Source organism: Anolis sagrei, chromosome 13, assembly GCF_037176765.1.
Source record: "Anolis sagrei isolate rAnoSag1 chromosome 13, rAnoSag1.mat, whole genome shotgun sequence".
NCBI classification, from domain to species: domain Eukaryota; kingdom Metazoa; phylum Chordata; class Lepidosauria; order Squamata; family Dactyloidae; genus Anolis; species Anolis sagrei.
In genome coordinates, this window is record NC_090033.1 from 1,148,113 (window position 1) to 1,173,203 (window position 25,091).

A 25,091-nucleotide genomic window follows, 5' to 3' on the forward strand; every position below is an offset into this window, starting at 1 on the left:
TTGTATTGTTGTATTGTTGTATTGTGTTGTGCTGGGTTCCGGCCTGTTGTAAGCCGCATCGAATCCCTTTGGGAGATGCTAGCGGGGTACAAATAAAGTTTAATAATAATAAAATAATAATAATAATAATGTAACACCCGCAATAAGTGAGGGAAGACTATACAGGACTAAAGGGAATCTCATCTTACTCCAACCAAAGGCAAGAATGAACTCTTGACACAGGGAAACCTACCAATATGAAACCTACGGATACCCCTGAATCTAGGAGATAGAAACATGCTCTTCTGGACTATTTGTTGGGAGATGGATATCAGTTCGAATCTGCTTAGCCATGAAGCAACCTTGCACAGTTTTGTGCAACACACTGCTTTGGTTTAGCATGACTCATTAAGGCTGTTCTGATTTAATCGAGATATGCTGCAACCCAACCTGGTGCAAAGAAAGACTTTGCTCCCAAGTCCCTGGTTCAAACCCTGTTGTCTCAAGTAATTCCAGGGAAAGTTACCTATCGGAAAACCTGGAATGCTGCTGAATAAGTTGCTGAACCAGAAGTCTGACTTGATACAAAGGAAATGCACGTCTGGAGATTACGTCTTTGACAACAAAAAGTTGGTTGGCGAAGGAGGAATATGTACAAGTTCCGACGCCACAAAAAGTTTGACATTTTATCCAAAACTAGCCGTCCCTTGACACACGTTGCTGTGGCACAGTCTGTGTATGTGTTTTGTGTGTATATATATTTGTGTATATCTATATCTATATAATAAAAGTGAATGTTTGTATGTATGTATTATGCGGAGCGTGGAAGGGCGGAAGTGTATGTGGCAGCTTTCTGATTGGCTCTCACTTTCATAGGCGACGGACCTGGACCAAACTTAGCACACATAACCCCCATGATGCATTTTATGTCCTGGTGTGGTTTTGGAGTGGACAGACAACGGGCTATGGGATTTGTAGTACTATGGGATTTGTAGTACCACTGTGGTCCTCAACAAAGATCGATAAAGACCAAACTTGGCACACAGAGCCCCCATGACCCACTCTACGTCCTACTGCAGTTTTGATGTGTGCGGACAATGGATGATGGGACTTGAAGTACCTCCACTCACTTGCCAAGACTGCTGCGATCCTCATCCAATGACTGATCAAGACCAAACTTGGGGAACATAACCCCCATGACCGCCTTTATGTGCCAGTGAGGTTTGGGGGAGGATGGACAATGGATGATGGGATTTGTAGTCCTTTCAAACCACTGCGGCCCCCAACAAAGACCGATAAAGACCAAACTTGGCACACAGAGGCTCCATGACCCACTCTACATCTTGGTGCAATTTGGAGGAGGATAGACCACAGCTGATGGGACTTGAAGTACCTCCACTCACTTTCTGAGACTACTGTGACCCTCATCCAATGACTGGTTAAGACCAAACTTGGCACACAGAGCCCCCGTGACCCACTCTCCATTCTGATGCAATTTGGAGGAGGATGGACCACAGATGATGGGACTCGCAGTACCTTCACTAACTTCCTGAGACCACTGTGAAACATATAAATAACTGATAAAGACCAACCTTGAGACACAATTCCTTTCTGAAATAACCCAGGCAACACTGGGTCCCCAAGCTAGTGTGTATATATGTGTGTTTGTATATAAACATACACACTAGCTGTACCTGTTGCTGTGGCCAATCTTCCCTCCCTTTTTCTCTCCTTCCTTCCCTCCCTCTTTTTCTTTCCCTTCTTCTTTCTTCCTTCTCTACCTGTTTCTTTTCTTGCTTCCTTTGCTCTTTGGTTCCATCCTTCCTTGTCTCCTTCCTTCCTTCCCTCCCTCTTTCACTCTTTTGTTCCTTCTCTCCTTCCTTCCCTCTTTCACTTTTTATATCCTTCTCTCCTCCTCTACCTTTCTTTCTTTCCTTCTCTCCTTCTTTCCCTCTTTCTCTCCCTCCTTCCCTTCTTCCTACCCTCTTTCTGCATATGAGTTTTGTATGTGCATATGTGTGTGTATATATTTCTGAATATATTTGTCTATATTTGTATATATGTGAGTTTGTGTACATATGTGGTTTTGTTCATGCATAGTAATGTACATTTTGTTTTTTGGCTTTTTAAGTCCCTTCCATTGTGTTTTTCCGTGTTTTCATGAGTGATGGTCACTCACTGGCCTAAGAGGTGTCTTGTGTCCAAATTTCGTGTCAATTTGTCCAGTGGTTTTTGAGTTAAGTTAATCTGACAAACGAACAATACATTTTTATTTATATAGAGTAACAATACACACAGAGTGTTCCCTCATTTATCACGGGTGTTCCGTTCCAGGACCACCCGTAATAAGTGGAAATCCACGAAGTATGAATGCTATATTAATTTTAATATTTATACATTATTTTAACATAATGTATAAATATTAAAATTAATATAACATCCCTACTTTATGGATTTTTTTCACCCACACTTCTTTACCCGCCACAAAGGCGGCCACCTCTGGCCACCACTCGGCCGGGTTCTGCGGAGGCCAGGAAGGGCAGAGGGAGTCCCACGCCGCACACTAGCCGCGAAACAGTGAATCCGCATAAAGCGAACCGTGAAATAGCGAGGGAACACTGTATTCTATTTCACCACACCATCCACAATCATAATCTGGAGCAAACTTGGCACAAAGAACTCCCGTAACCAACAGAAAATACTGGAAGGGTTTGGTGGACATTGACCTTGAGTTTGGGAGTTGTAGTTCACCTACAATCAAAGAGCACTGTGGAGTCAAACAATGATGTATCTGGACCAAACTTGGCATGAGTACTCAATATGCCCAAGTGTGAACTTTGTTGGAGCTTGGGGAAAATAGAGCTTGACATTTGGGAGTTGCAGTTGCTGGGATATATAGTTCACCTAGAATCAAAAAACATTCTGAATCCCACCAACAATAGAATTGGGTCAAACTTCCTACACAGAACCCCCATGACCAACAGAAAATACTATGTTTTCCGATGGTCTTTGGTGACCCCTCTGACACCCGCTTGTGACCCCCCAGGTTGAGAAACGCTGGCCTAAAACGTCACAAGTACATTTTCGTTCCATGATATGTGAGAGGGTAGTTTATGCTTTCAATTTCACATCTGTTCAGACCTAAGAATGGGCTCTTCTTTACATAAGTTCATTCCCCAGCCCTTCATTCTTCTTTTTGTTTCTGGGGAATCCCATTAGGCTAAAGACGGTTCACGTCAGTAAATCCACATCCACTAGAAACAGCAGAGAATGGCTGGTATCTCACCGATTCTTCCTACACACACTTTGCAGAAGGAGCATCTTGGGAATTAATCCCTGGCCAGGAAAAAAAAGAAGGCTCTGAGACCATCTGCTGTGTATGGCCGAGGTCACACAATTCAACTTGCTTTGGAACACATTTAAATAAGACAAGCCCTACTCTCATTTGTTAAAGTGTTTTTTGAGCTCAGCTGTGATAGAAATCAGAAGTAATCATGACTCTACCAAACATATTGAACATATAGGATCAGGTACATCTACATGGCAGAACTGATGCAATTTGAGTCCACATTAACAGCCAGCCAGGGTTCGATGCTATGGAATCATAGGAGTTGTGGTTTGGGGTCTGTCAGAAATATAGAAATTAATGAGGTATTTTTAATTACAAAAATGTGAGTCAAGCACTGAAAGGGTTAAATGGATCCCATGACTCAGGAAAAGCTGCAGTTCGTAGCTTAGTAGCCGCCCTCAGTCTGAGAGAGGTCTCTGTGGGAGAAAGGCCTCAATCTAAGACAGGCCTCAGTGTGAGAAGGCCTCAGTAGGCCTCAGTATGAGAAGCCTGGTGTAAGAAGCTTTGGTGAGAGAAGCCCCAGGTTTAAGGCCATAGTGTGTGATGGCTGCTGTGTGTAAAAACATACTGTGTAAAGCTCCTTGGGTGGAGTGCAAATATTTGAAATCTATATATATAATAAAAGAGAATGTTTGTATGTATGTATGTATGTATGTATGCAGAGGGCGGAAAGGAGGAAGGGAGGAAGAACAGAAGTGTATGTGGCAGCTTTCTGATCGGCTGCCACTGTGGTATTATTTGCATATGGTCACTGATTGGCCAGCCTCAACATTCTAACCTTCTCAAGTGGCTGAGAGGGGAAAGGAAATTTGCATATGGTTTCTGATTGGCCAGCCTCAACATTCTAACATTCTCAAGTGCATGACAGAGGAAAGGAAAGGGCCTGAGGGATTTGCAGTACCTTCACACACTTTCTGTGACCACTGTGACACTCATACAATGACTGATCAAGCCCAAACTTAGCACACAGTGCCCGCATGACTCATTCTCCATCCTGGTGCAGTTTGGAGGAGGATGGACCACAGTTGATGGGACTCGCAGTACCTTCACTAATTTCCTGAGACCACTGCGAGCCATATAGATAACTGATAAAGACCAACCTTGATACACAATTCCTTTCTCAAATAACCCGGGCAGCACCGGGTCCCCAAACTAGTAATAAATAAATAAATAAATATGTTGGGATGCAGGCGAAATATCAGGAGAGAATGCTTCTGGAACATGGTCATATAGCCTGGAAAACTCACAACAACCTATTGATTCTGGCCATGAAAACCTTCAAATAATACATTTTTCCATTTTAATTTTAGGACTCGACAGTATGCCACCTTTCCAACTTAAATGCCCAGCTTGCCCTGAGACTGCAAATTATCTTTTTTGCCTCTGAAGATCTGCACTGCAAGGATGTTCTCAAAATGGCAGGCAGTCAGACCACATCGGAGCAAAGACACGTGCATCCAATGCGCTGCAGACGCCTGACCCAAATAAGTAGGAAAATAACAGATTTGGGAAGGGGGGGGGGGAATTCTCCATTTATTCTTAGAAGAAAACGAATGCAATTCGTAAGATGTAAAAAGGCACAATTTACATCTTCGGCAGAATTTGTAAAAAAAAAAAAAAGAGAGAGAGAGATCTTTATGAATGGGGAATCAGAAGCATGAGGGCCAAATGTGCAGAGAGAGAGAGAGACACCCAGGATTTAACAATGTTACTAAAAAAAAATCACAGTTTTGATCGCTTGAACGAGTGAAAGGGGCTTCACAAATTTACAACAAAACTGTCAAGCAATTAAGGCAAGGCACTTTGCACATGAACTTTAACTGCTAATTAAAAGCCCTAGCTTAATTGCCTGAATTTGCATAGCGTTCCATTCAAGGCATCACTGATTTGGGTAACACATGCACTCAACACTCCTCTCAGGATAAAGCGAGAGATCGCAGGTAAACACAAACAGGAGGACCCCAGCCAGAGGCGGAGATTCCCAGGAGAGAACGGGAAGAGGGAAGGACTCTTCTCCATTCAGCAGCCTTCGCTCTCCCACAGACTCCACCATTTTTTGTTTTACGTTCTGGGAAGCATTCTTTGCAAAGTTTCTGCAGGTGCAAAAGCCAAATGTGGAGCGACACATTGCAAGCTGCTAATGTTTAAGTACTTTTCCTCTACCACCATAAACATCTCCCACCGGAAGTCTTCCTTCGCTATCTTTTATATAGATTAAAATGTAAAGTTCGTTTGTGGGTTTAACAAAACTCAAAAACTGCTGGGCAAATTGACCCCAAATTCGGACACAAGACACCAGCCGAAGTAATCTATGTCCTTCGCTCAAAAAAACAAAAAAAATTAACCGAAAAGAACTTAAAACCCCCCAAAGCCAAGAATACATAACAGCGCATGCACGAATGTCCTGTCCCCCCCTCCCACGCAAAGGAAAATCCGTTGCAAGCTGGCAATCCCTGCTGGCACCGAGTGAGGCTTAGCCATGGGTTCAGGCTGTGGCTCAGGCACACACAGTAGAACGGATGCAGTTTGGCCCCACTTTTAACTCAATCCGAGGGGGTTCTGGGAGCTGTACTGGGAGCTGTACCTTGCTGAAGTCATCTCTGCCTAGGAGGTCTGGTTCCCTGCCAAACTACAGATCCTAGGATCCCACAGCAGCGAGCTGTGTTTTTGGGCCTACCATCCTCTGCCACGCCGAAGCCTCGTGTGAGCCCTCCTTACCTCCCTCCCAGTCTCTGTTGGCCCCACCAAACAGGGACCCCCTTCTTCTTCCCCGATGAGGCAAGTCGGTGGCTGCTCCATGCGGGCATCGTTTGTCAGACTTCACCTTCTCTTGCCTAGGCACTGACAGGAAGGGAGCTTTACAGCCCTAAGCCTTGCTGGGCCCGGCAGGGGTGGGAGGTCTTTGCTCACCCAGCACTGGCCCCTTCTTTCTGCCGAAGCTTCAGGGCACCTTTCATGTGACCCCGCCTGTGTGCCCAACCTGCAAATAGATGGGAAGGCGCCCCGCAGCCATGGCAGAAAAAAGAAGGGGCGATGCTGGGTGAATGAGGCCTGCCTCAAAAAGCGGCTCCCGCCTGCCCCACGCCTGGCCCAGCAAGGCTGAGGGCTACAGCAAGGCTCCCTTCCTGCCAGTGCCCAGGCAAGAGGTAGAGAAGGGAAGGAAGGAAAGAGGGAGAGAAAGAAAGAGGGAGGGAAAGAAAGCAAGAAAGACAGAAGGAGGGATGGAAGCAAAGAGCAAAGGAAGGAAGGAAAGAAAGAGGAAGAGAAGGAAAAGAAAAGAAAAGAAAAGAAAAGGGGGTAGGGAGGAAGGAAAGAAAAAAAGGAAGGAACGAAGGAAAGAGGGAGAGAAGAAAGGAAAGAAAGAGGATGGGAAAGAAAGCAGGAAAGAGAGAAGAAGGTATGGAAACAAAGAGCAAAGGGAGGAAGGAAAGAAAGAGGAAGAGAAGGGGAAAAAAAGAAAAGGGGATAGGGAGGAAGGAAAGAGAGAAGGAAAGGAAAAAAGGAACGAAGGAAGGAACGAAGGAAGGAGGGAGAGAAGGAAGGAAGGCAAGAGAGAAGAGGGGGGGAAGGTTGGCCACAGCAACGCGTGGTGGGTACAGCTAGTAACGTTTAAAAAGGTGGATATTTTGTATGGCCCTATCTGCATGCAAGGACAGAGACATCCCTTCCACTCATTCCTACAAAACGGAGCCATTTTCCAAGTAACATTACCATTTTCCCATCTGAAATCGTCCCTCAGGATGTTGTTGTTTATATGTTCAGCCATTTCCAACTCTTTGTGACCTCATGGACCAGCCCAGTCCAGAACTTCCTGCCGACCGTGGCCACCCCCAGCTCCTTCGAGGTCAAGCCAGTCACTTCAAAGACAACATCTATCCATCTTGCCCTTGGTCGGCCCCTGCTCCTTTTTCTTTCAATTTTCCCCAACATCATTGTCTTCTCTCTGGGCACTGCCTGACCAATTAGCTTCATTCATCTTATTCTACAGTTGGCATACATGTTAACTGACTCCTTGCATGCTCCAACATATCTGACTTTCACTGGTTTCTATCATATCAAGATAGGCATCTCCCAAAGGTAAAATGGGCAAGGAGCCTACAGGTCATCTCTGCTGCCTATTCTCTTGTTCTCTGGCATTCTAGAACCCATGGCCTTCTTGTTAACAAACTCCTCTTGCTCTACAAGACTAGGAACGTGGGCTTATAAAAGAAACCTGCCTATGCCTGAACAAAAATGTAACAGTATCCAAAAGTTCTAGGCTCAGCCTGCTTTCTATCATATCAAAAATAGGCATCTCCCAAAGGTAAAATGGGTCATCTGTGCTGCCTATTCTCTTGTTCTCTGGCATTCTAGAACCCATAGCCCTCTTGTGAATAAGACTAGGAACTTGGGCTTATAAGAGGAACCTGCCTCTGCAAGGGAGGAAGCCCGAGGCTCAACCAGCTGTCAGTAGGAAGCAGGGCTGCCAACCTTCTCCAAAAAAGAAAAGGCTTGCCGTGCCAACTCCACAGTTACACAGCTCGCATGGCTACCCTTCAGATCTTCTCAGCGGAACAAAAGAACGAGAAGAGCCACATAAAAGGCTCTGATTACATCTCAAGTCTTGATTCAGATATAATTCTAATATAAATCAAGAGCAGCGCCGTTTGAAGCTGACAGCGTTGTGCCACCCTTTTCAGATTGGCATGAGAGCAATGTGGCTTTCACTCTCTTGGAGAAATGAACTCGGCGTTTGCGGAAAGCGCCGTTGCCCTTTAATCTGCCAGCAGGCAAGAACATGACTTTTCTTTCTGAGCTTCAAAGCACTCCCGTTTTCCAGCAATCTGCAGGTTAAAACTCTGGCCTTTGGAACCGATAGAGCTGATGGGTTAAGAAAGAAAACAGCTTGCCCTGGATCAGCATTTCTCAATCTGAGGGTGAAAAGTGCTGGGGGGGGGGGGTCGCGAGAAGGGTGTCAAAGGGGTCGCCAAAGACCATCACAAAACACAATATTTTCTGTTTATCATGGGGATTCTGTGTATGAAGTTAGGCCCAATTCTATCGTTGGTGGGGTTCAGGATGCTGTTTCTGAAATTTGAAGCAGGGAGGGGAGAGCAGGCGTGCTCGGCGCATAACAGCGTGGTTGTGCATGTGCAGTCAAGGAAGAGCGTGCGAGGCTGGACTGAGGCATGGGGATTACATGTGGGGAGTTTGACCCAATTCTATCGTTGGTGGGGTTCAGAATGCTGTTTCTGAAACTCCAAGAGGGGAGGGAAGAGCAGGCGTGCTTGGCGCATAGCAGCGTGGTGCACATGAGCAGGCAAAGAAGAGCGTGCGAGGCTGGAGTGAGGCATGGGGATTACATGTGGGGAGTTTGACCCAATTCTATCGTTGGTGGAGTTCAGAATGTTGTTTCTGAAATTCCAAGCGGGGAGGGAGAGCAGGCGTGCTTGGCGCATAGCAGCGTGGTGCACATGTGCAGGCAAGGAAGAGCGTGCGAGGCTGGAGTGAGGCATGGGGATTACATGTGGGGAGTTTGACCCAATTCTATCGTTGGTTGGGGTTCAGAATGCTGTTTCTGAAACTCCAAGCGGGGAGGGGAGAGCAGGCGTGCTTGGCGCATAGCAGCGTGGTGCACATGTGCAGGCAAGGAAGAGCGTAAGAGGCTGGAGTGAGACAGGAGGATTCTATGTAGGAAGTATGGCCAAATTCTATCGTCTGTGGGTTTCAGAATGCTGTTTCTGAGATTCCAAGTGGGGAGGGGAGAGCAAGCGTGCTTGGCGCATAGAAGCGTGCTGCGCATGTGTGGGCAGCGAAGAGTGTACGAGGCTGGATGAGACATGGGGATTCTGTGTGAGACATTTGGCATAATTCTATCTTTAGTGGGGTTCAGAATGCTGTTTCTGAAACTCCAAGCAGGAAGGGGAGAGCAGACGTATGGCACGCATGTCAGGGCAAGGAAGAGCGTGTGAAGCTGGAGTGAGGCATGGGGATTCTGTGTGGCCCAATTTTATTGTCAGTGGGGCTCAGAATGTTCTTTGATTGTAGGTGAACTATAAATCGCAGCAACTACAACTCCCAAATGTAAAGCTCTATTTCCCCCAAACTCCAGCAGCATTTACATTTGGGTATACTGAGTATCTGTGCCACGTTTGGTCCAGATCAATCATTGTTTGAGCCCCCTGTGGCGCAGTGGATTAAACCCTTGTGCCATCAGGACTGAAGACCGACAGGTCACAGGTTCGAATCTGGGGAGACTGCGGATGAGCTCCCTCTGTCAGCTCCAGCTCTCCATGCGGGGACATGAGAGAAGCCTCCCACAAGGATGGTAAAACATCAAAACATCCGGGCATCCCCTGGGCAACGTCTTTGCAGACGGCCAATTCTCTCACACCAGAAGCGACTTGCAGTTTCTCAAGTTGCTCCTGACACGACAAAAAAAATTGAGTCCACAGTGCTCTCTGCATATAGGTGAACTACAACTCCAAAACTCAAGGTCAATGCCCACCAAACCCTGTTACAGTAAGTTGTAGTGGGATCAAGTGTGCGTTGAAGAAAAACCTTATGATGTTAATTATTATGTACAGCTGGTAAAGTAGGTCAGCCAGCAAGTTTGGGCCACACCCGGTATAACTGTTTGGATTTTAGAATACAGTTTGGAGAAACCATGCACTACTCTGAGGAAGAAAAGCAATATGCTGTAATGCTGCTATGCTCTAACAGCGATGCTCTTTGCTATGGTGGAAGAGCTATTTATTCTGCAACCTCGCCAGGATTCAAATTTGGGCTTTTCGGGTATTTGTGCCAAATTTGGTCCAGCGAAAATACATCTTGCATCTCAGATATTTACATTAGAGTTCATAACAGGAGCAAAATGACAGTTCTGAAGTAGCAATGAAAATAATGTTATGGTTGGGGGGGGGGGGGGCACCACAACATGAGGAACTGTATTAAGGGGTCACGGCATTGGGAAGGTGGAGAGCCACTGCCCTAGATGCCTTACAAAGAGGGGCATTCCTTTGGGGAGAGCCTGGCTGCCTGCCTTTCTTTCTTTCTTTCTGTCTCCCTCCCCGCTCAATCCATCTGGGACCCTGCTTCCTCCCCCTCGCACAAGAAGCTCATTCAGCAAAAGGGAAGTCCCACAATGCACTGCACCCAAGCTGGGCCAAGACTGGAAGGGGAAAGGAGGAGGAGGAGGGGGAGAGCAAAGTTGAAGAATGCATCCAAATGAGCAGGGAAGAAGGGGGAGGGGGAGGCAGCCAAACCGGCATTGGCAAGCTCATCCTCTCAGGGATTCTTTTTGGACGTGGTTGCCAAACCTCTATAGAAAGCGGAGATGGGCACCAGCAGAAGGAGGAAGAGTTTTCCAAGGAGGCCAAGTCAGACTGTGGGGAGATCCTCACAGCAACCCGATGCAGAGGATTTCACCCAGTGGCGCCTTGCTGGAAAAACCTATTTTTCCAGAGGTCTGCACGCACTCTGGGTAACATAACGGCCGATGTGCCCACAACTCAAAGGAAGAGAATCTCAAAACCACTGGAGAAGCCATTGAAATCCACAAGAATGTGGGCAATTTCAACAGAAAGGAAGAAAACTAAGAAGGAGGGAGAAGAGAAAGAGAAGTCGGAAGAGGAGAAGGTGAATAAGGAGGAGGAGAAAGAAGAGAATGAGGAGGGAGGAGGGATAGAGAAGGCGGAAGAGGAGAAGGTGAATAAGGAGGAGAAAGAGAGAGAAGAGAAAGGAAGGTAAATAAGGAGGAGGAGAAAGAGGAAGAAGAGAAAGAGGAGGGAGTAGAGAGAAAGAGTAGGCGGAAGAGGAGAAGGTGAATAAGGAGGAGGAGAAAGAGGAATAAGAGAAAGAGGAGAAATAGGAGGGAGAAGAGAAAGAGAAGACAGAAGAGGAGGAAGTGAATAAGGAGCAGGAGAAAGAGGAAGAAGAGGAGAAATAAGAGGGAGAAGAGACAGAGAAGGCATAAGAGGAGGTGAATAAGGAGGAGAAAGACAAAGAAGAGAAAGGAAGGTGAATAAGGAGGAGAAAGAGGGAGAAAAGAAGGTGAATAAGGAGGAGAACGAGGGAGAAAAGAAGGTGGAGAAGGAGGAGAAAGAGAAAGAAGAGAAAGTGGAGGGAGTAGAGAAAGAGAAGGCGGAAGAGGAGAAGGTGAATAAGGAGGAGGAAAAAGAGGAAAAAGAGAAAGGAAGGTGAATAAGAAGAAGGAGAAAGAGGGAGAAGAGAAAGAGGAGAAATAGGAGGGAGAAGAGACAGAGAAGGTAGAAGAGGAGGAGGTGAATAATGAGGAGGATAAAGACAAAGAAGAGAAAGGAAGGTGAATAAGGAGGAGAAAGAGGAAGAAGAGAAAGGAAGGTGAATAAGGAGGAGAAAGAGAAAGAGGAGAAATAGGAGGAAGAAGAGATAGAGAAGGAGAAAGAGAAGATGAATAAGGAGGAGGAATTTGAAGAAGAGAAAGAGGAGAAGTAAGAGGGAGAAGAGAGGAAAACCTGCCTACCAGTATTTAAAAAACTCAAAAATCATAACAGCAAATAAACACTAAAAAAAGGGGAAATTCCAGAAAAGAAACAACCAGGGCCAGCTAATCAACTCCCAACAAAGGATTCCCCCAGGAAGTAAGAAGCCAGACCTTGAAACTGCTAGGCCATTAAATGCTAATCAACGAGACAACCACTTTTTCCTTTCTTCCATTTGATTCCTCCTGCTTGCCTTGTGACATTACAATGGTCTCTGTGGCCATTATTTGTGATGTCACCCAGGATTATGATGGAGAAGAAGACAGGCCGAAGGAGCCATGGTCTCCAGTGGTTCCACAAAGGAGCCATTTTCATGCAAATCTGCCAAACTGAATACAGCCACACAAATGGAAGGGGCTCTTTGAAGGGCGGTGAATGACATGGAGAAACAATCCCAGAAGGGTCAGGATATCACCCAGAAGGGAATGTATGCATCTAGCAACCCCATGCGCGGAGTCGGGCAGCTGGGCGAGAGGCCCCAGTCCCCCAGACACTTCACTTCGATGTTGACTCTAAGCTGCAATGTGCCCAGAGGAGAGCGACTCAAAGGTTCAAGGGTCTGGAGAACAAGCCCTATGAGGAGTGGCTGAAAGAGCTGGGCATGTTTAGCCTGAAGAAGGGAAGGCTGAGAGGAGGCATGAGGAAGGCCATGGATCAAGAGATGAATGTAATTTCCCTGCTTCTTGGCAGAATGGGGTTGTACCGTATGGCCCACCAGGTCTCTTCCAACTCTATGGTTCTAAGCTACTGTATTTAGAAGAGAAGTAAGAACTAGAGATCTGGATGAACAAAACATCAGAAACGATAATGTCATCAGGGTCAGCCGAGAAGGGTCTCCAAGGAGGAAAAGGGTTTCCCCTTGACATTAAGTCCAGTTGGTGCTCATCTCCATTTCTAAGCCGAAGAGCTGGCGTTGTCCATAGACACCTCCAAGGTCATGTGGCCAGCATGACTGAATGGACCGCCGTTACCTTCCCATTGGAAAGGAACCTATTGATCTACTCACATTTGCATGTTTTCGAACTGCTAGTTTGGTAGAAGCTGGGGCTGACAGAGGAAGGCTGCATCAGTACTTCAAGTTTATTATGCTGGACAAGTTTGTTCTAGACCAGTGGTTCTCAACCTGTGGGTCCCCAGATGTTTTGGCCTTCAACTCCCAGAAATCCTAACAGCTGGTTAACTGGCTGGGATTTCTGGGAGTTGTAGGCCAAAACACCTGGGGACTCACAGATTGAGAACCACTACTCTAGATGCATCATCAGTGAGGTTCAATGTGCTCTCTGGCTGTAGGGTAAACTACAACTCCCACTATGGTGAGTCAGGCCCCTCAAACCCCTCCAGTAGGTTGGGTTAGTCATGGGGGTTCAGTGTGCCAAGTTTGGTTCAGATCCATCATCAGTGGAGGTCACAGTTTCTCTGGTTGAGGGTGAACTACAACTCCCAGAAAGGAAGATCAGTCCCATTCCCCCTCCCGAAACCCCTCCAGTAATTAAATTTCAGCATATCAGGTATGCGTGCCAAGTTTGGTCCAGATCCATCATCAATAGAGGTCACAGTTTCTCTGGTTGAGGGTGAACTACAACTCCCAGAAAGGAAGATCAGTCCCATTCCCACCCACTGTCATCACCCCCAGCTCCTTCAGAGTCAAACCAGTCACTTCAAGGATGCCAGCCATCCATCCATCTTACCCTTGGTCGGCCCCTCTTCCTTTTCCATTCCATTTTCCCCAGCATCATTCCCTTCTCTAAGCTTTCCTTTCTTCTCATGATGTGTCGACCGTCACCACCCCCAGCTCCTTCAAGGTCAATCCAGTCACTTCAAGGATGCCAGCCATCCATCCATCTTGCCCTTGGTTGGCCCCTCTTCCTTTTCCCTTCCATTTTCCACAGCATCATTCCCTTCTCTAAGCTTTCCTGTCTTCTCCTGATGGAACACTGTATCTGCGCCTCCAAGTTGCCTATTGATGTAAGATGACCCCATGACTTTCAGGTTTAAGGTATTCGGGGCTGTCACCCTCCAGAAAAGGCTTTCAAGTTATCGAAATATACAAAGAGAAGTGACATAGATAAGAAGAAGAAGAGGCTTTGGGGGAAGTGATGGATTTAAGGACCAAAGAGGCCTTTCAAATACATTCACCATGCCCACTATAACTTTCCCAAAGAAGATCTCATATGGCTTTGCAATGCATGGCGGAGCAATTACTAAAGCTCTCCTGAGTAGATGAAGCAGCCAACTATTTGAAAGGCCCCTACAGAATAATTCATACAATAGAGTATCATTTTACGTATGTGTGTATATGGCTAGGGGGTCCACTTCCCCAGACAAGCGCCTGCTGCCTGGGGAGGGGTCTGGGAGGACCGACTCAACATAATGGAAGTTGTAGTTCACCCTACATCAAGACAGCTCACTGTGATCCCCTTTGACAATGTACCTGGACCACATTTGGCACACAGAACCCCCATGACCAATGGGAAATACTGCAGAAGTTTCCCGGATTATTTGAAAAAGTCATTTTTTAAAAATTGTCCAAAATGCACAAGGTTGTGGGTGAACTACAACTCGCATCGTGCCAGCTTAACCACCTGAAACTCCATTGAAATAATTTTCAAAAAATAAATACACAGGCTTCAAATCTCCCACAATTGAGCAAAGGAGGGAATCCCACTCGAAATGCCTGCTAACCATTTCAACAGTGGACACGAGCATTAAGAGTTTGTGCAAGTGTACAGAGTAAGAAAGAGATCCCGGCATGAATAAACCATACACAGCATTTAGCGAGGTATGTTCGGGTTGAAGGACAACAGAGCCTTCCCGCGCTCGCTCCAGAGCAACTACCCTGTAATTGAAGTGGGAAGACGGGTGACTCTCCTGAACCGTCCGCACACTGGAGCCTCTGTTAGACTTCACCCAGACTTCCTCACACTTGATATCCTGTCTGCTATTTCAATGCCCTTACTCAACTGTTTCAGACAGACATTACACAAGCGGCCTGGCAGGAGGAGGAGGATGGGAAATGAAGCAGCAACCCAAGCACAGGACCTCCTTCTTCTTCTAACGTGAGACCAGCGACTCAAGCAGAGGCCGGAAAACAAAAGGGCAGCAGAACAGGAAGAAAAGGGGCTTCCTTCCACTATCTAGCCTCCACTGAAATGGTCATTATGACTGGTCAAATAAATAAATTATTATTATTATTATTATTATTACTAATCAGCCTCCACCTTATTATCACATAGAATCTTGTTTGTGTCCATTGGGTTTTTTTTTTCGCAGCTGCGTTTACTATTGATTATTGATCTTAAATTCTTATTGATTTGCCTTTAAAGCCACATACACATTTATTATTATTTATTACTAGCTGTACTCGGGATTGTGGCACAGCTGGCTGAGTGCCAGCTGCATTAAGATCACTGACCAAAAAAGTCATGAGTTCGAAGCCAGCCCAGGCTGGAGTGGGTTTCCAACCAATTGTGTGTAGCCTGTTGTCGACCTCTGCAACCCGAAAGACAGTTGCATCTGTCAAGTAGGAAAATTAGGTACCACCTTAAAGTGTGGGGAGGCTAAATTAACTGATTTATGAGGCCATAAAGAAGACTCCAGCAAAGCATTCCAGCGGGGAAGCATGCGGGGAATGCGGAAGTGCTTCATCGGCTAAAAACAACATCATCAGTGTCTCGTTTTTCTCAAGCATTGTCCAGTTGCATTGTCAGGTCATTCAATTTCCTATATTAGCTACTCTGTATTTGTAAACGCTTGCTCGAACAGCCACGTTTTAACGTCAAGAGAGAGGGAGCAGATCGACGTTCCATAGCCGAGGGGCCACCACTGAGAAGGCCCTGTCTCTCGTCCCCGCCAAACGTGCTTGTGACTTATTTATTTATTTATTTATTTGGAGTGCTTCTACCCCGCCCTTCTCAACCCCCTAGGGGGGACTCAGGGCGGCTTACAAAAGGCACAATTCGATGCCCAACAGTTCACAAAATACAATATACAAAATACAATATAACGACAACAGTTAGAACTAGTTAAAACAATCAGATTAATACAATAGCAGCAATAAAATCATCTTGTGGTCAACATTCGCCAATTCATAAATCCATAATCCATCCAGCATTGTCATTGTCCTTTCCTACTCTGGTTGTCATTGTCTTTTATCCATCTGCCAGCTTACCCATATCCAGGTTTTTAACTTCCTTCTGAAGGAGAGGAGGGATGTTGATGACCTGATTTCCCCGGAGAGTGCATTCCACAGGCAAGGTGCCACCACCGAGAAGGCCCTGTCCCTCGTCCCCACCAGTCTCACTTGTGATATAGGTGGGGCCGAGAGCAGGGCCTCCCCAGAAGATCTTAAACTCTAAGGTGGGACGTAGGAGATACGTTCAGACAGGTACGCTGGGCGGGACTGAGAGCAGGGCCTCCCCAGATGATCTCAAACTCCTCAGTGGTTCGTAAGGGAAAATACGTTCGGACAGGTAAGTTGGGCCAGAACCATTAGGGCTTGTTATTGTTGTTGTTGTGTTCTTTAAAATAGTATCAACCTCAGGAAGAAACCATACATAGTGCAATAACGGTAGGCATGATCATAGACAGGTTTAGTCAACATGTGCCAACTGCAAAAAAAAAAGAGGACGCAAGGAAAATGTCAAACTAGTTGCAGAAGGCATTCCCAACTGTGTCCCGTATCGAATGACAAGATTCCAATGTACTTGGCCTGGCAACCAACGTGCAGCTGAACGCACCTTCTGAACACTTGCCAGATCTGTCACTAGAATGACGTGACAGGCAACGAAATCAACAGAGAGTGGGAAAGCATAAGTTGGAAAGGTGGGGAAAAGGAGAGACAAGAGGACTCGAGGACAGTTTCTGCAGTCCACCAAGTCACATTCTTTGTAGGTGGAGAAGCTGAAGAACAAAGTCCAGTTGGTGAAGGGGCTTAAGAGGAGGTTCAAAGGTGTCCGTGGAGGAATGATTAAGCCCAAGGAAAGCAAGCAAACAAAAGAGTAGGAGAAACCAAACAGAGGGGGGAACTACCAGAAAAAGTTGGCTCTCTTTCTCCTGCAATGGTCCCTTTATGAGGGGAAGAGTTCCCAAGTGAGCCTCAAAATATACCCAACATGTGAATGCAAAACCTGCATTGCTGAAGATGGCAAATGGGCCCATTCAAGTCAAAACTAATAGCAAGGAATAATGCAGAGTTGGAAGAACTATCCACTTCCACACCTTGGGATTAGAGCTGTTCATCCTTGGGCAATTATTATTATTATTATTATTATTATTATTATTATTTGAAACACAACGCGTCCACAAGCAAACAAGATCACTCTGCTGGCTGTTGTATCGGATCACATGCAGATGGTAATCTTGTCAACGCCAATTGTGTTAAGTGCAGGCCAAGGTCATTAGGCGGTGCACCACTGGGACTCCCTTGACTGGTTTTGCACTTCGATCTTTAAATCCTCATATAGTGTCATCTTTTCCAGTTGTTTCTCTTCAATCCTGCTGTCACCTGGGATTGCAACATCGACGATCCATACTTTGTTTTTTAACACAATTGTGAGGTCAGGAGTATTATGCCCATTGTGCCGATCGCCACTAGGACCACCTTGACAGCTTACAAGATATTATTAGTATAGTACAATATTGGTATTATATATTATATATTTCCATATTGTAATATTATTAGTAATATTACATGTAATATAAAATATATAATTATATCATATTATTATTATCTATATAAATAAAAATGTAATGTTCATTTGTGGGACTAACAGAACTCAAAAACCACTGGACAAATTGACACCAAATTTGGACACAAGACACCTAACAACCCAATGTATGTCCTTCACTCAAAAAAAAAAATGATTTTGTCATTTGGGAGTTGTAGTTGCTGGGATTTATAGTTCACCTACAATCAAAGAGCATTCTGAACCCCACCAGCGATGGAATTGAACCAAACTTGGTACACAGAACCAACAGAAAATACTGAAAGGGTTCAGTGGGCAGTGTCCTGGTTTTGGAGTTCTACTTCACCTATATACAGAGATCACTGTGGACTCAAACAATGATGGATCTGGACCAAACTCTACACGAATACTCAATATGCCCAAATGTGAACACTGGTGGAATTTGGGGAAAATAGAATCTTGACATTTGGGAGTTGTAGTTGCTGGGATTTATAGTTCACCTACAATAACAGAGCATTCTGAACCGCACCAATGATAGAATTGGGCCAATCCTCCCACACAGAACCCCCATGTGGGCCACAGCACGTGTGGCAGGGGACGGCTAGTTACTATATAAATATGATTAGTAGTATTATATATATCGCCCTTCTCACCCTGAAGAGGACTCAGAGCAGCTTACAAGATATATAAGGAAGGTAAAGCTTTTCCCCTGACATTAAGTCCAGTCGTCTCCAACTCTGGGGTATGGTGCTCATCTCCATTTCTAAGCCGAAGAACCAGCGTTGTCCGTAGACACCTCCAAGGTCATGTGGCCATCATGACTGCATGGAGCGCTGATATATATATGCATACAATATATTATATTATTAACAAGATATATATGCATGCAATATATTATATTATTAGCATTGTACAATTAATATTAATATTATATATTACATTGTACTTTAACATTATACTGTAATATTATTAGTAATATATCCATTCTTTCCTCACGTGCTTAGGGCTACTGTATTTCAAGCCATATTCCTGAACTTTGAAAAACTGCACACCTTCCTCAAGTTATATAATCCCACCCACATGAGCTTGGATATATGCAGACCTACAGACATATATTCCCTCTCTTGCAGCTCTGCAAAAACGATGCTCCTTTCCATACTCATTCATGTCAATATACTTTCTCAGACGTTTGCAAGGATGCTTTCAAACGACGAATTGAAGTCACTTTAATTTTTAATTCTGTCACAAGAGACAGACCAAGTCAATGGACTGATGGATGGAAATAAGAGAAGACCAACCACAAACACACATTTCCAAAAGATCCAGCGCCAAATCAGTTAGAGAATTTCCACACTAGCTCCGAAAGCTGTGCAAAAACATCAAAGGCCATTTTAAAATGCAGCCAAAATAACTGAAAACTATTGCAAATACGGCATGCGGGTGGCTCTGCCTAAAATGGCTCCGATATGCAATCGCACTCAAGAACATTCTGCTGGATCACTCAAGGGTTTAGACCTGAAAAGATGTCTTTGTGTGGAAATAAAAATAGATTTTTTTTCCGCCTCTTTAAAAAACACATGCCCCCTTTTCATTGGTCCTCCTCTTCCTATTCATCCCCCTAAAAAAACGGCCAGACCCAAACTATCGCTCTCGGCACATGATTAGCAGAACAGTCTAGCCATTAAGAGCACATCCTCCTCTCACTATGCAAGAGAATGGGCTCCCTACATGAGATCTGAGGTAGGGTGGCCCAAGAGAAATCCACCCCTGTGGCTTTCAACATGGAGACTAGATCGCAGTGGGAGGCAACGTTGCTTCCCAAAACTTGGTGGGGCTTGTTTTGCTTGTTTCCGAAATATACATGCAGTCTCCAAGTTATGAACAAAATAGCTTCTGTAGGGTTCAATGTATTGTCGAAGGCTTTCATGGCCGGAATCACTGGGTTGTTGTAGGTTTTTCTGGGCTATATGGCCATGCTCTAGAGGCATTTTCTCCTGACGTTTCGCCTGCATCTATGGCAAGCATCCTCAGAGGTAGTGAGGTCTGTTGGAAGTAGGAAAATGGGTTTATATATCCGTGGAATGACCAGGGTGGGACAAAGGACTTTTGTCTGCTGGAGGCAGATTAACACAGAAATGCTGGACCACTCTCACAACCACCATGTCAGACTACAAAGAGAAGCCATTGAAATCCACAAGAGGCATGTGGACAATTTCAACAGAAAACAATAAACCATGAAATGAACAAAATCTGGCTACCAGTATTAAAAAACTCAAAAATTACAACAGAGTAAACAATCAGGCACATCAAATCACCTCTCAACAAAAGATTCCCCCAGGCACTCCCAAGCCATCAAATGCTAATCAAGGTGGTCAGTTGAAACATTCACACCTAGCTCCAGCAGACAAAAGTCCTTTGTCCCACCCTGTTCATCCCACAGATATATAAACCCATTTTCCTACTTCCAACAGACCTCACTACCTCTGAGGATGCTTGCCATAGATGCAGGCGAAACGTCAGGAGAAAATGCCTCTAGAACATGGCCATATAGCCCGAAAAACCTACAACAACCCTTCTGTAGGGTTGTTCCTAAGCTGAATTTGTTTATAAGTTGGAACAGGAACATCTTTTAAGTGTAACTCCAAAATATATAAGCTTTCAATAGCATAGGGAAGGGTTTATCTATGCATATCTATATCTATATACCTGTTTGGGTATCAGCCAGCACGCCAGCGACTTCAAGAAATAGTTTCCTAAGATCTACAGAGACACTCGCTGGAACACCTCAGCAAGTGAGAGTCCAAATGTGGCAGACTCAAACCCAGAACCTCAATCAATGGCTGATACCAAATGAGAGACTCCCTGCGAGGAGGTTTCTCTCATGTCCCCCAGAGTCAAGCACTGCTTGACCATCAAGCAAAAAGTGGGTGATAGAAACAATATCATACGAAAGCTGACTGGCACAACCTGAGGATCACAACCAGACATAGTGAAGACATCTGCCTTTGCGCTATGCTACTCTGCTGCTGAGTACGCATGTCCAATGTGGAAGGATCTCACCACGCTAAAACAGTGAATGTGGCTCTGAATGAGACATGCCACATCATCACGGGGTGTCTGCGCCCTACACCACTGGAGAAATTACACCGTTTAGCTTGTATTGCATCATCTGCCATCCACCAGGAAGTAGCAACCAGTAGTGAAAGGACCAAGGCAGTGACATCTCCGGCCCACCCCCTGTGTGGGTATTAGCCAGCACGCCAACGACTTCAAGAAATAGTTTCCTAAGATCTACAGAGACACTCGCTGGAACACCTCAGCAAGTGAGAGTCCAAAAGTGGCAGGTCCAAACCCAGAACCTCAATCAATGGCTGATACCAAATGAGAGACTCCCATAGTCAAGCACTGCTTGACCATCAAGCAAAAAGTGGGTGATAGAAACAATATCATACGAAATATCATACGAAAGCTGGCTGGCACAACCTGACATAGTGACACTGGACATGCGTACTCAGCGCTATGCTACTCTGCTGCTGAGTACGCATGTCCAGTGTGGAAGGATCTCACCACGCTAAAACAGTGAATGTGGCTCTGAATGAGACATGCCACATCATCACGGGGTGTCTGCGCCCTACACCACTGGAGAAATTACACCGTTTAGCTTGTATTGCATCATCTGCCATCTCTGGCCCACCCCCTGTGTGGGTATTAGCCAGCACGCCAACGACTTCAAGAAATAGTTTCCTAAGATCTACAGAGACACTCGCTGGAACACCTCAGCAAGCAAGAGTCCAAAAGTGGCAGGCTCAAACCCAGCACCTCAATCAATGACTGATACTGAATGGGACTCCCTCCTGGGCAAACAGAATGCTGGGTGACTTGGAAGGCGCTGAACAGACTGCGCTCTGGCACCACGAGATGCAGAGCTAATCTTAAGAAATGGGACCACAAAGTGGAATCCATGACATGCGAGTGTGGAGAAGAGCAAACCACTGACCACCTGTTGCAATGCAACCTGAGCCCTGCCACATGCACCATGGAGGACCTTCTTGCGGCAACACCAGAAGCACTCCCAAGTGGCCAGATACTGGTCAAGGGACATTTAATAGAATACCAAGTCTGCAAACTTTGTGTTTTGTTTGTTTGTTTTTAATGCAATAAATAAATAAATAATCCAGTCACTTCAAGAATGCCATTCATCCATCAAATAAATAAATAAATAAATATATAAAAATGTAATGTTCATTTGTGGAATTAACTCAAAAACCACTGGACGAATTGCCACCAAATATGGCCACAAGACACCTACTACTCCAAGGAGTGACCATCACTCAAAAAAATTGATTTTGTCATTTGGAAGTTATAGTTGTTGCAATTTATAGTTAACCTACAACCAAAGAGCATTCTGAACACCACCAATGATGGCATTGAACCAGGACTCCCATGACCAGCAGAAAACACTGGTAAACATTTTTTTTAATTACTTTTTTCAATTAACCCGGGCAATGCCCAAGCTTGTGTGTTTGTGAGGAAACTTGTCAAAAATGACAAACTTTACGTATTGATGGAATTGCAGGGGGTTAACCTGGCATTATAGGAGTTGTAGTTCACCCACAACCTTATGCACTTTGTAAACATTATAAATATATATATATATATATATATATATATATATATTCAATTAACCTGGGCAATGCCAAGTACCCAAGCTAGTGTGTGTGTGTGTGTGTGTGTGTACACACACACACAGAGGAAGTCAGTGTGTCCTGGGGCTTCTGCAGCATTTCAAGTATGCCAGGCCATTCTGGCGTCTCTCCAGTCCATGGGTACAAGCTCTCTTTATTTAATCTGCAGCAGCGCGACGTTTCCAGGGTGGTTCTTTGGGTGAGAAAAGGAGGGGGAGAGCTCTGCATTGGCATCGAACGCTGGAGAAAAGTGGGAGGAGGGATATTGTAGGTTCTTTGTGGGGGGGAGAGACTTGCCTGCAGCCAGACACCCGTCTGTCTGACTGTCTGGGAGGCATAACTGGAGTGAGCAGCATTCCCTTCCTTCCTTGCCTCCTTCTTCTTAGAAAGAGGGAAACCATTAACTCCATTAAGATTTTTTTTCCCCTCCTCGTGACATTTCTATACTCCGTATTTTGCAGAAAGACGCTCATCTCCGCACACTTGTGCACCAATACAGGCAGTCCCCGAGTTACAAACATCTGACTCACAGTTAAAGAATGGGGCTGAGACAACAGAAAGTGAGAGAAATCTACCCTTCAGAAGGGAAATTCACTCTTGGATAGAACTATTATCATGGGGAAAGGGTGTCTCACCTGAAGCCAAAGTTTCCAAACTCCAATGATCATAGGGACAGAAAGGGAGGTGAAATCTTCTGAAGATATTAAAACAAATGTCAAAAGGGAATTAACCCTTCCCTATGCAATCCCAAGCTTATCCCCATAATTGAAGGGAGACGTTGAAAAGCTGGAATGTGTCAAGAGGAGGATGACATAATAATAATGATGATGATAATAATAATAATAATAATAATCTTTATTTATACCCCGCCACCATCTCCCCAAACAAAAATGGTCAAGGGTCTGGAGAACAAGCCCTATGAGGAGTGGCTGAAAGAGCAGGGCATGTTTGTGTATTTATTTAATTTACGACATTTATATGCCGCCCTTCTCACCCCGAAGGGGACTCAGAGCAGCTTTCAAGTAAAAAGTAAATGCAATATATTAGATTATTACCATACCACAATATTAATATTATCTATTACATTGTACTATAATATTATACTGTAATATTTTTAGTAATATTACATTTAATATAAAATATATAATTATGTTATTAGTAATAGTATTCTATTGTATTACATTATAATATTATCAATATTATATACATATATACAATATATTATATTATGTTCTTCTGTGTTTTCTACAGAGACACTCGCTGGAACACCCCAGCAAGCGAGAGTCCAAAAGTGGCAGGCTCAAAACCAGAACCTCAACCAATGGCTGATACCAAATGAGAGACTCCCTCCTGGACACACAGAAAACTGGGCAACTTGGAAGGCGCTGAACAGACTCCGTTCTGGCACCACGAGATGCAGAGCCAACCTCAAGAAACGGGGCTACAAAGTGGAATCCACGACATGAGAGTGTGGAGAGGAGCAAACCACTGACTACCTGCTGCAATGCAACGTGAGCCCTGCCACATACACAATGGAGGTGCTTCTTGCAGCAACACCAGAAGCACTCCAAGTGGCCAGATACTGGTCAAAGGACTTGTAATCAACTACCAAACTCACAAATTTTGTATTTTGTCTGTTTGTTTGCTTTGTTTCTGTTAGAAATGTAATATAATTGACTGGTTGCCCTGACATGACAATTAAATATTATGTTATATTATATTATATTTAGCCTGAGAAGAGAAGACTGAGAGGAGGCATGATAGGAGTTGTGTGTGCCAAGTTTGGTTCTATTCCATCATTGGTGGAGTTCAGACTGCTCTGTGATTGTAGGTGAACTATAAATCCCAGCAACTACAACTCCCAAATGACAAAATCATTTTTTTTTTTTGAGTGAAGGACATACATTGGGTTGTTGGGTGTCTTGTGTCCAAATTTGGTGTCAAGTGGTTTTTGAGTTCGGTTTATCCCACAAAGGAACATTACATTTTTATTTATATAGATTGAACCCATACACAAAAACTGGGGAAGGGCAGTAGGAAGCAATGGGCACCAAAAATGTACTATTTCTTCTGTACACAAAACTGATTTCCATTAAACAATTATATCAGTTATTAAAATCATCCAAGATCGTAGTCCAGAGCCATTCCTGATTGTCATTGCACCAATTCTACATTCCTTTATTGCCCTACCTGTTCTCCGGAGCCTCGCAACACAGCCTTGCCCAGTCCCCAATTTCCCCCCTTCCATTATTCTCCACTCACCCGAGGCTGCGGTGGCGGCGGCTGCGGTGGCGGCGCTTTCCTCTTGTACCTCCTCCCGAAGTCGAACTTCTCCTTGACCTCGTCGAGGCGCTGCCCAAGGCGGGCCTTCTCCTCCTTGCCGGCGTAGTCCTGGCCCAGGAGGATGTAGGCGCGCCAGTTGGCCGAGTCGAAGCCCCAGTGGACGGTGCGGTTCTCGAGGGCCTTGTGCGAGTGGACCACGAACTTGTGCGGTGGGTAGAGGAGCCGGCAGTCGAGGCACTGGATGCAGGCGGCAGCGGGGCTGCTGTACAGCTCGGGCACCAGGAGCCCACGGCACTTCCCGAAGCACTCGTGGTAGACCCGGAAGCTCCGCTCCGAGAGCTCCAGCTCCAACGCCGGGGAGGACGACGATGAATTAAAGTCCTTTTTGCTCCGGGGAGGGACGGCGCCGCCATAGAGGAGCGCGTTGCAGAGCCTTTCGGCATCGGTTTTGGTGATGAGGCCGCAGGACGGGGCGGAGAACGGCAGCACGCCCAGCACCTTAAACACATCAAGATCGAATACATCAAGATAGAAAACACTGCACTTTGTTATACTATGCAAAGAAATGCCAGACAAAAATTACATTTCTTTAAAATTAATCATGAAAGGT

General features: G+C 45.2%; 1 protein-coding gene across 2 annotated transcripts in view; it reads right to left on the reverse strand.

Moving 5' to 3' along the window:
• SKI (SKI proto-oncogene) overlaps positions 1-25,091 on the reverse strand; it is a 202,253-nt gene that overhangs the window by 170,728 nt on the left and 6,434 nt on the right. For both annotated transcript variants that reach the window (XM_067472948.1, XM_067472947.1), the window contains exon 2: positions 24,461-24,979. In XM_067472948.1, coding sequence (XP_067329049.1) covers positions 24,461-24,979 — 519 coding nt within the window. The remainder of the gene's footprint in view (positions 1-24,460; positions 24,980-25,091) is intronic.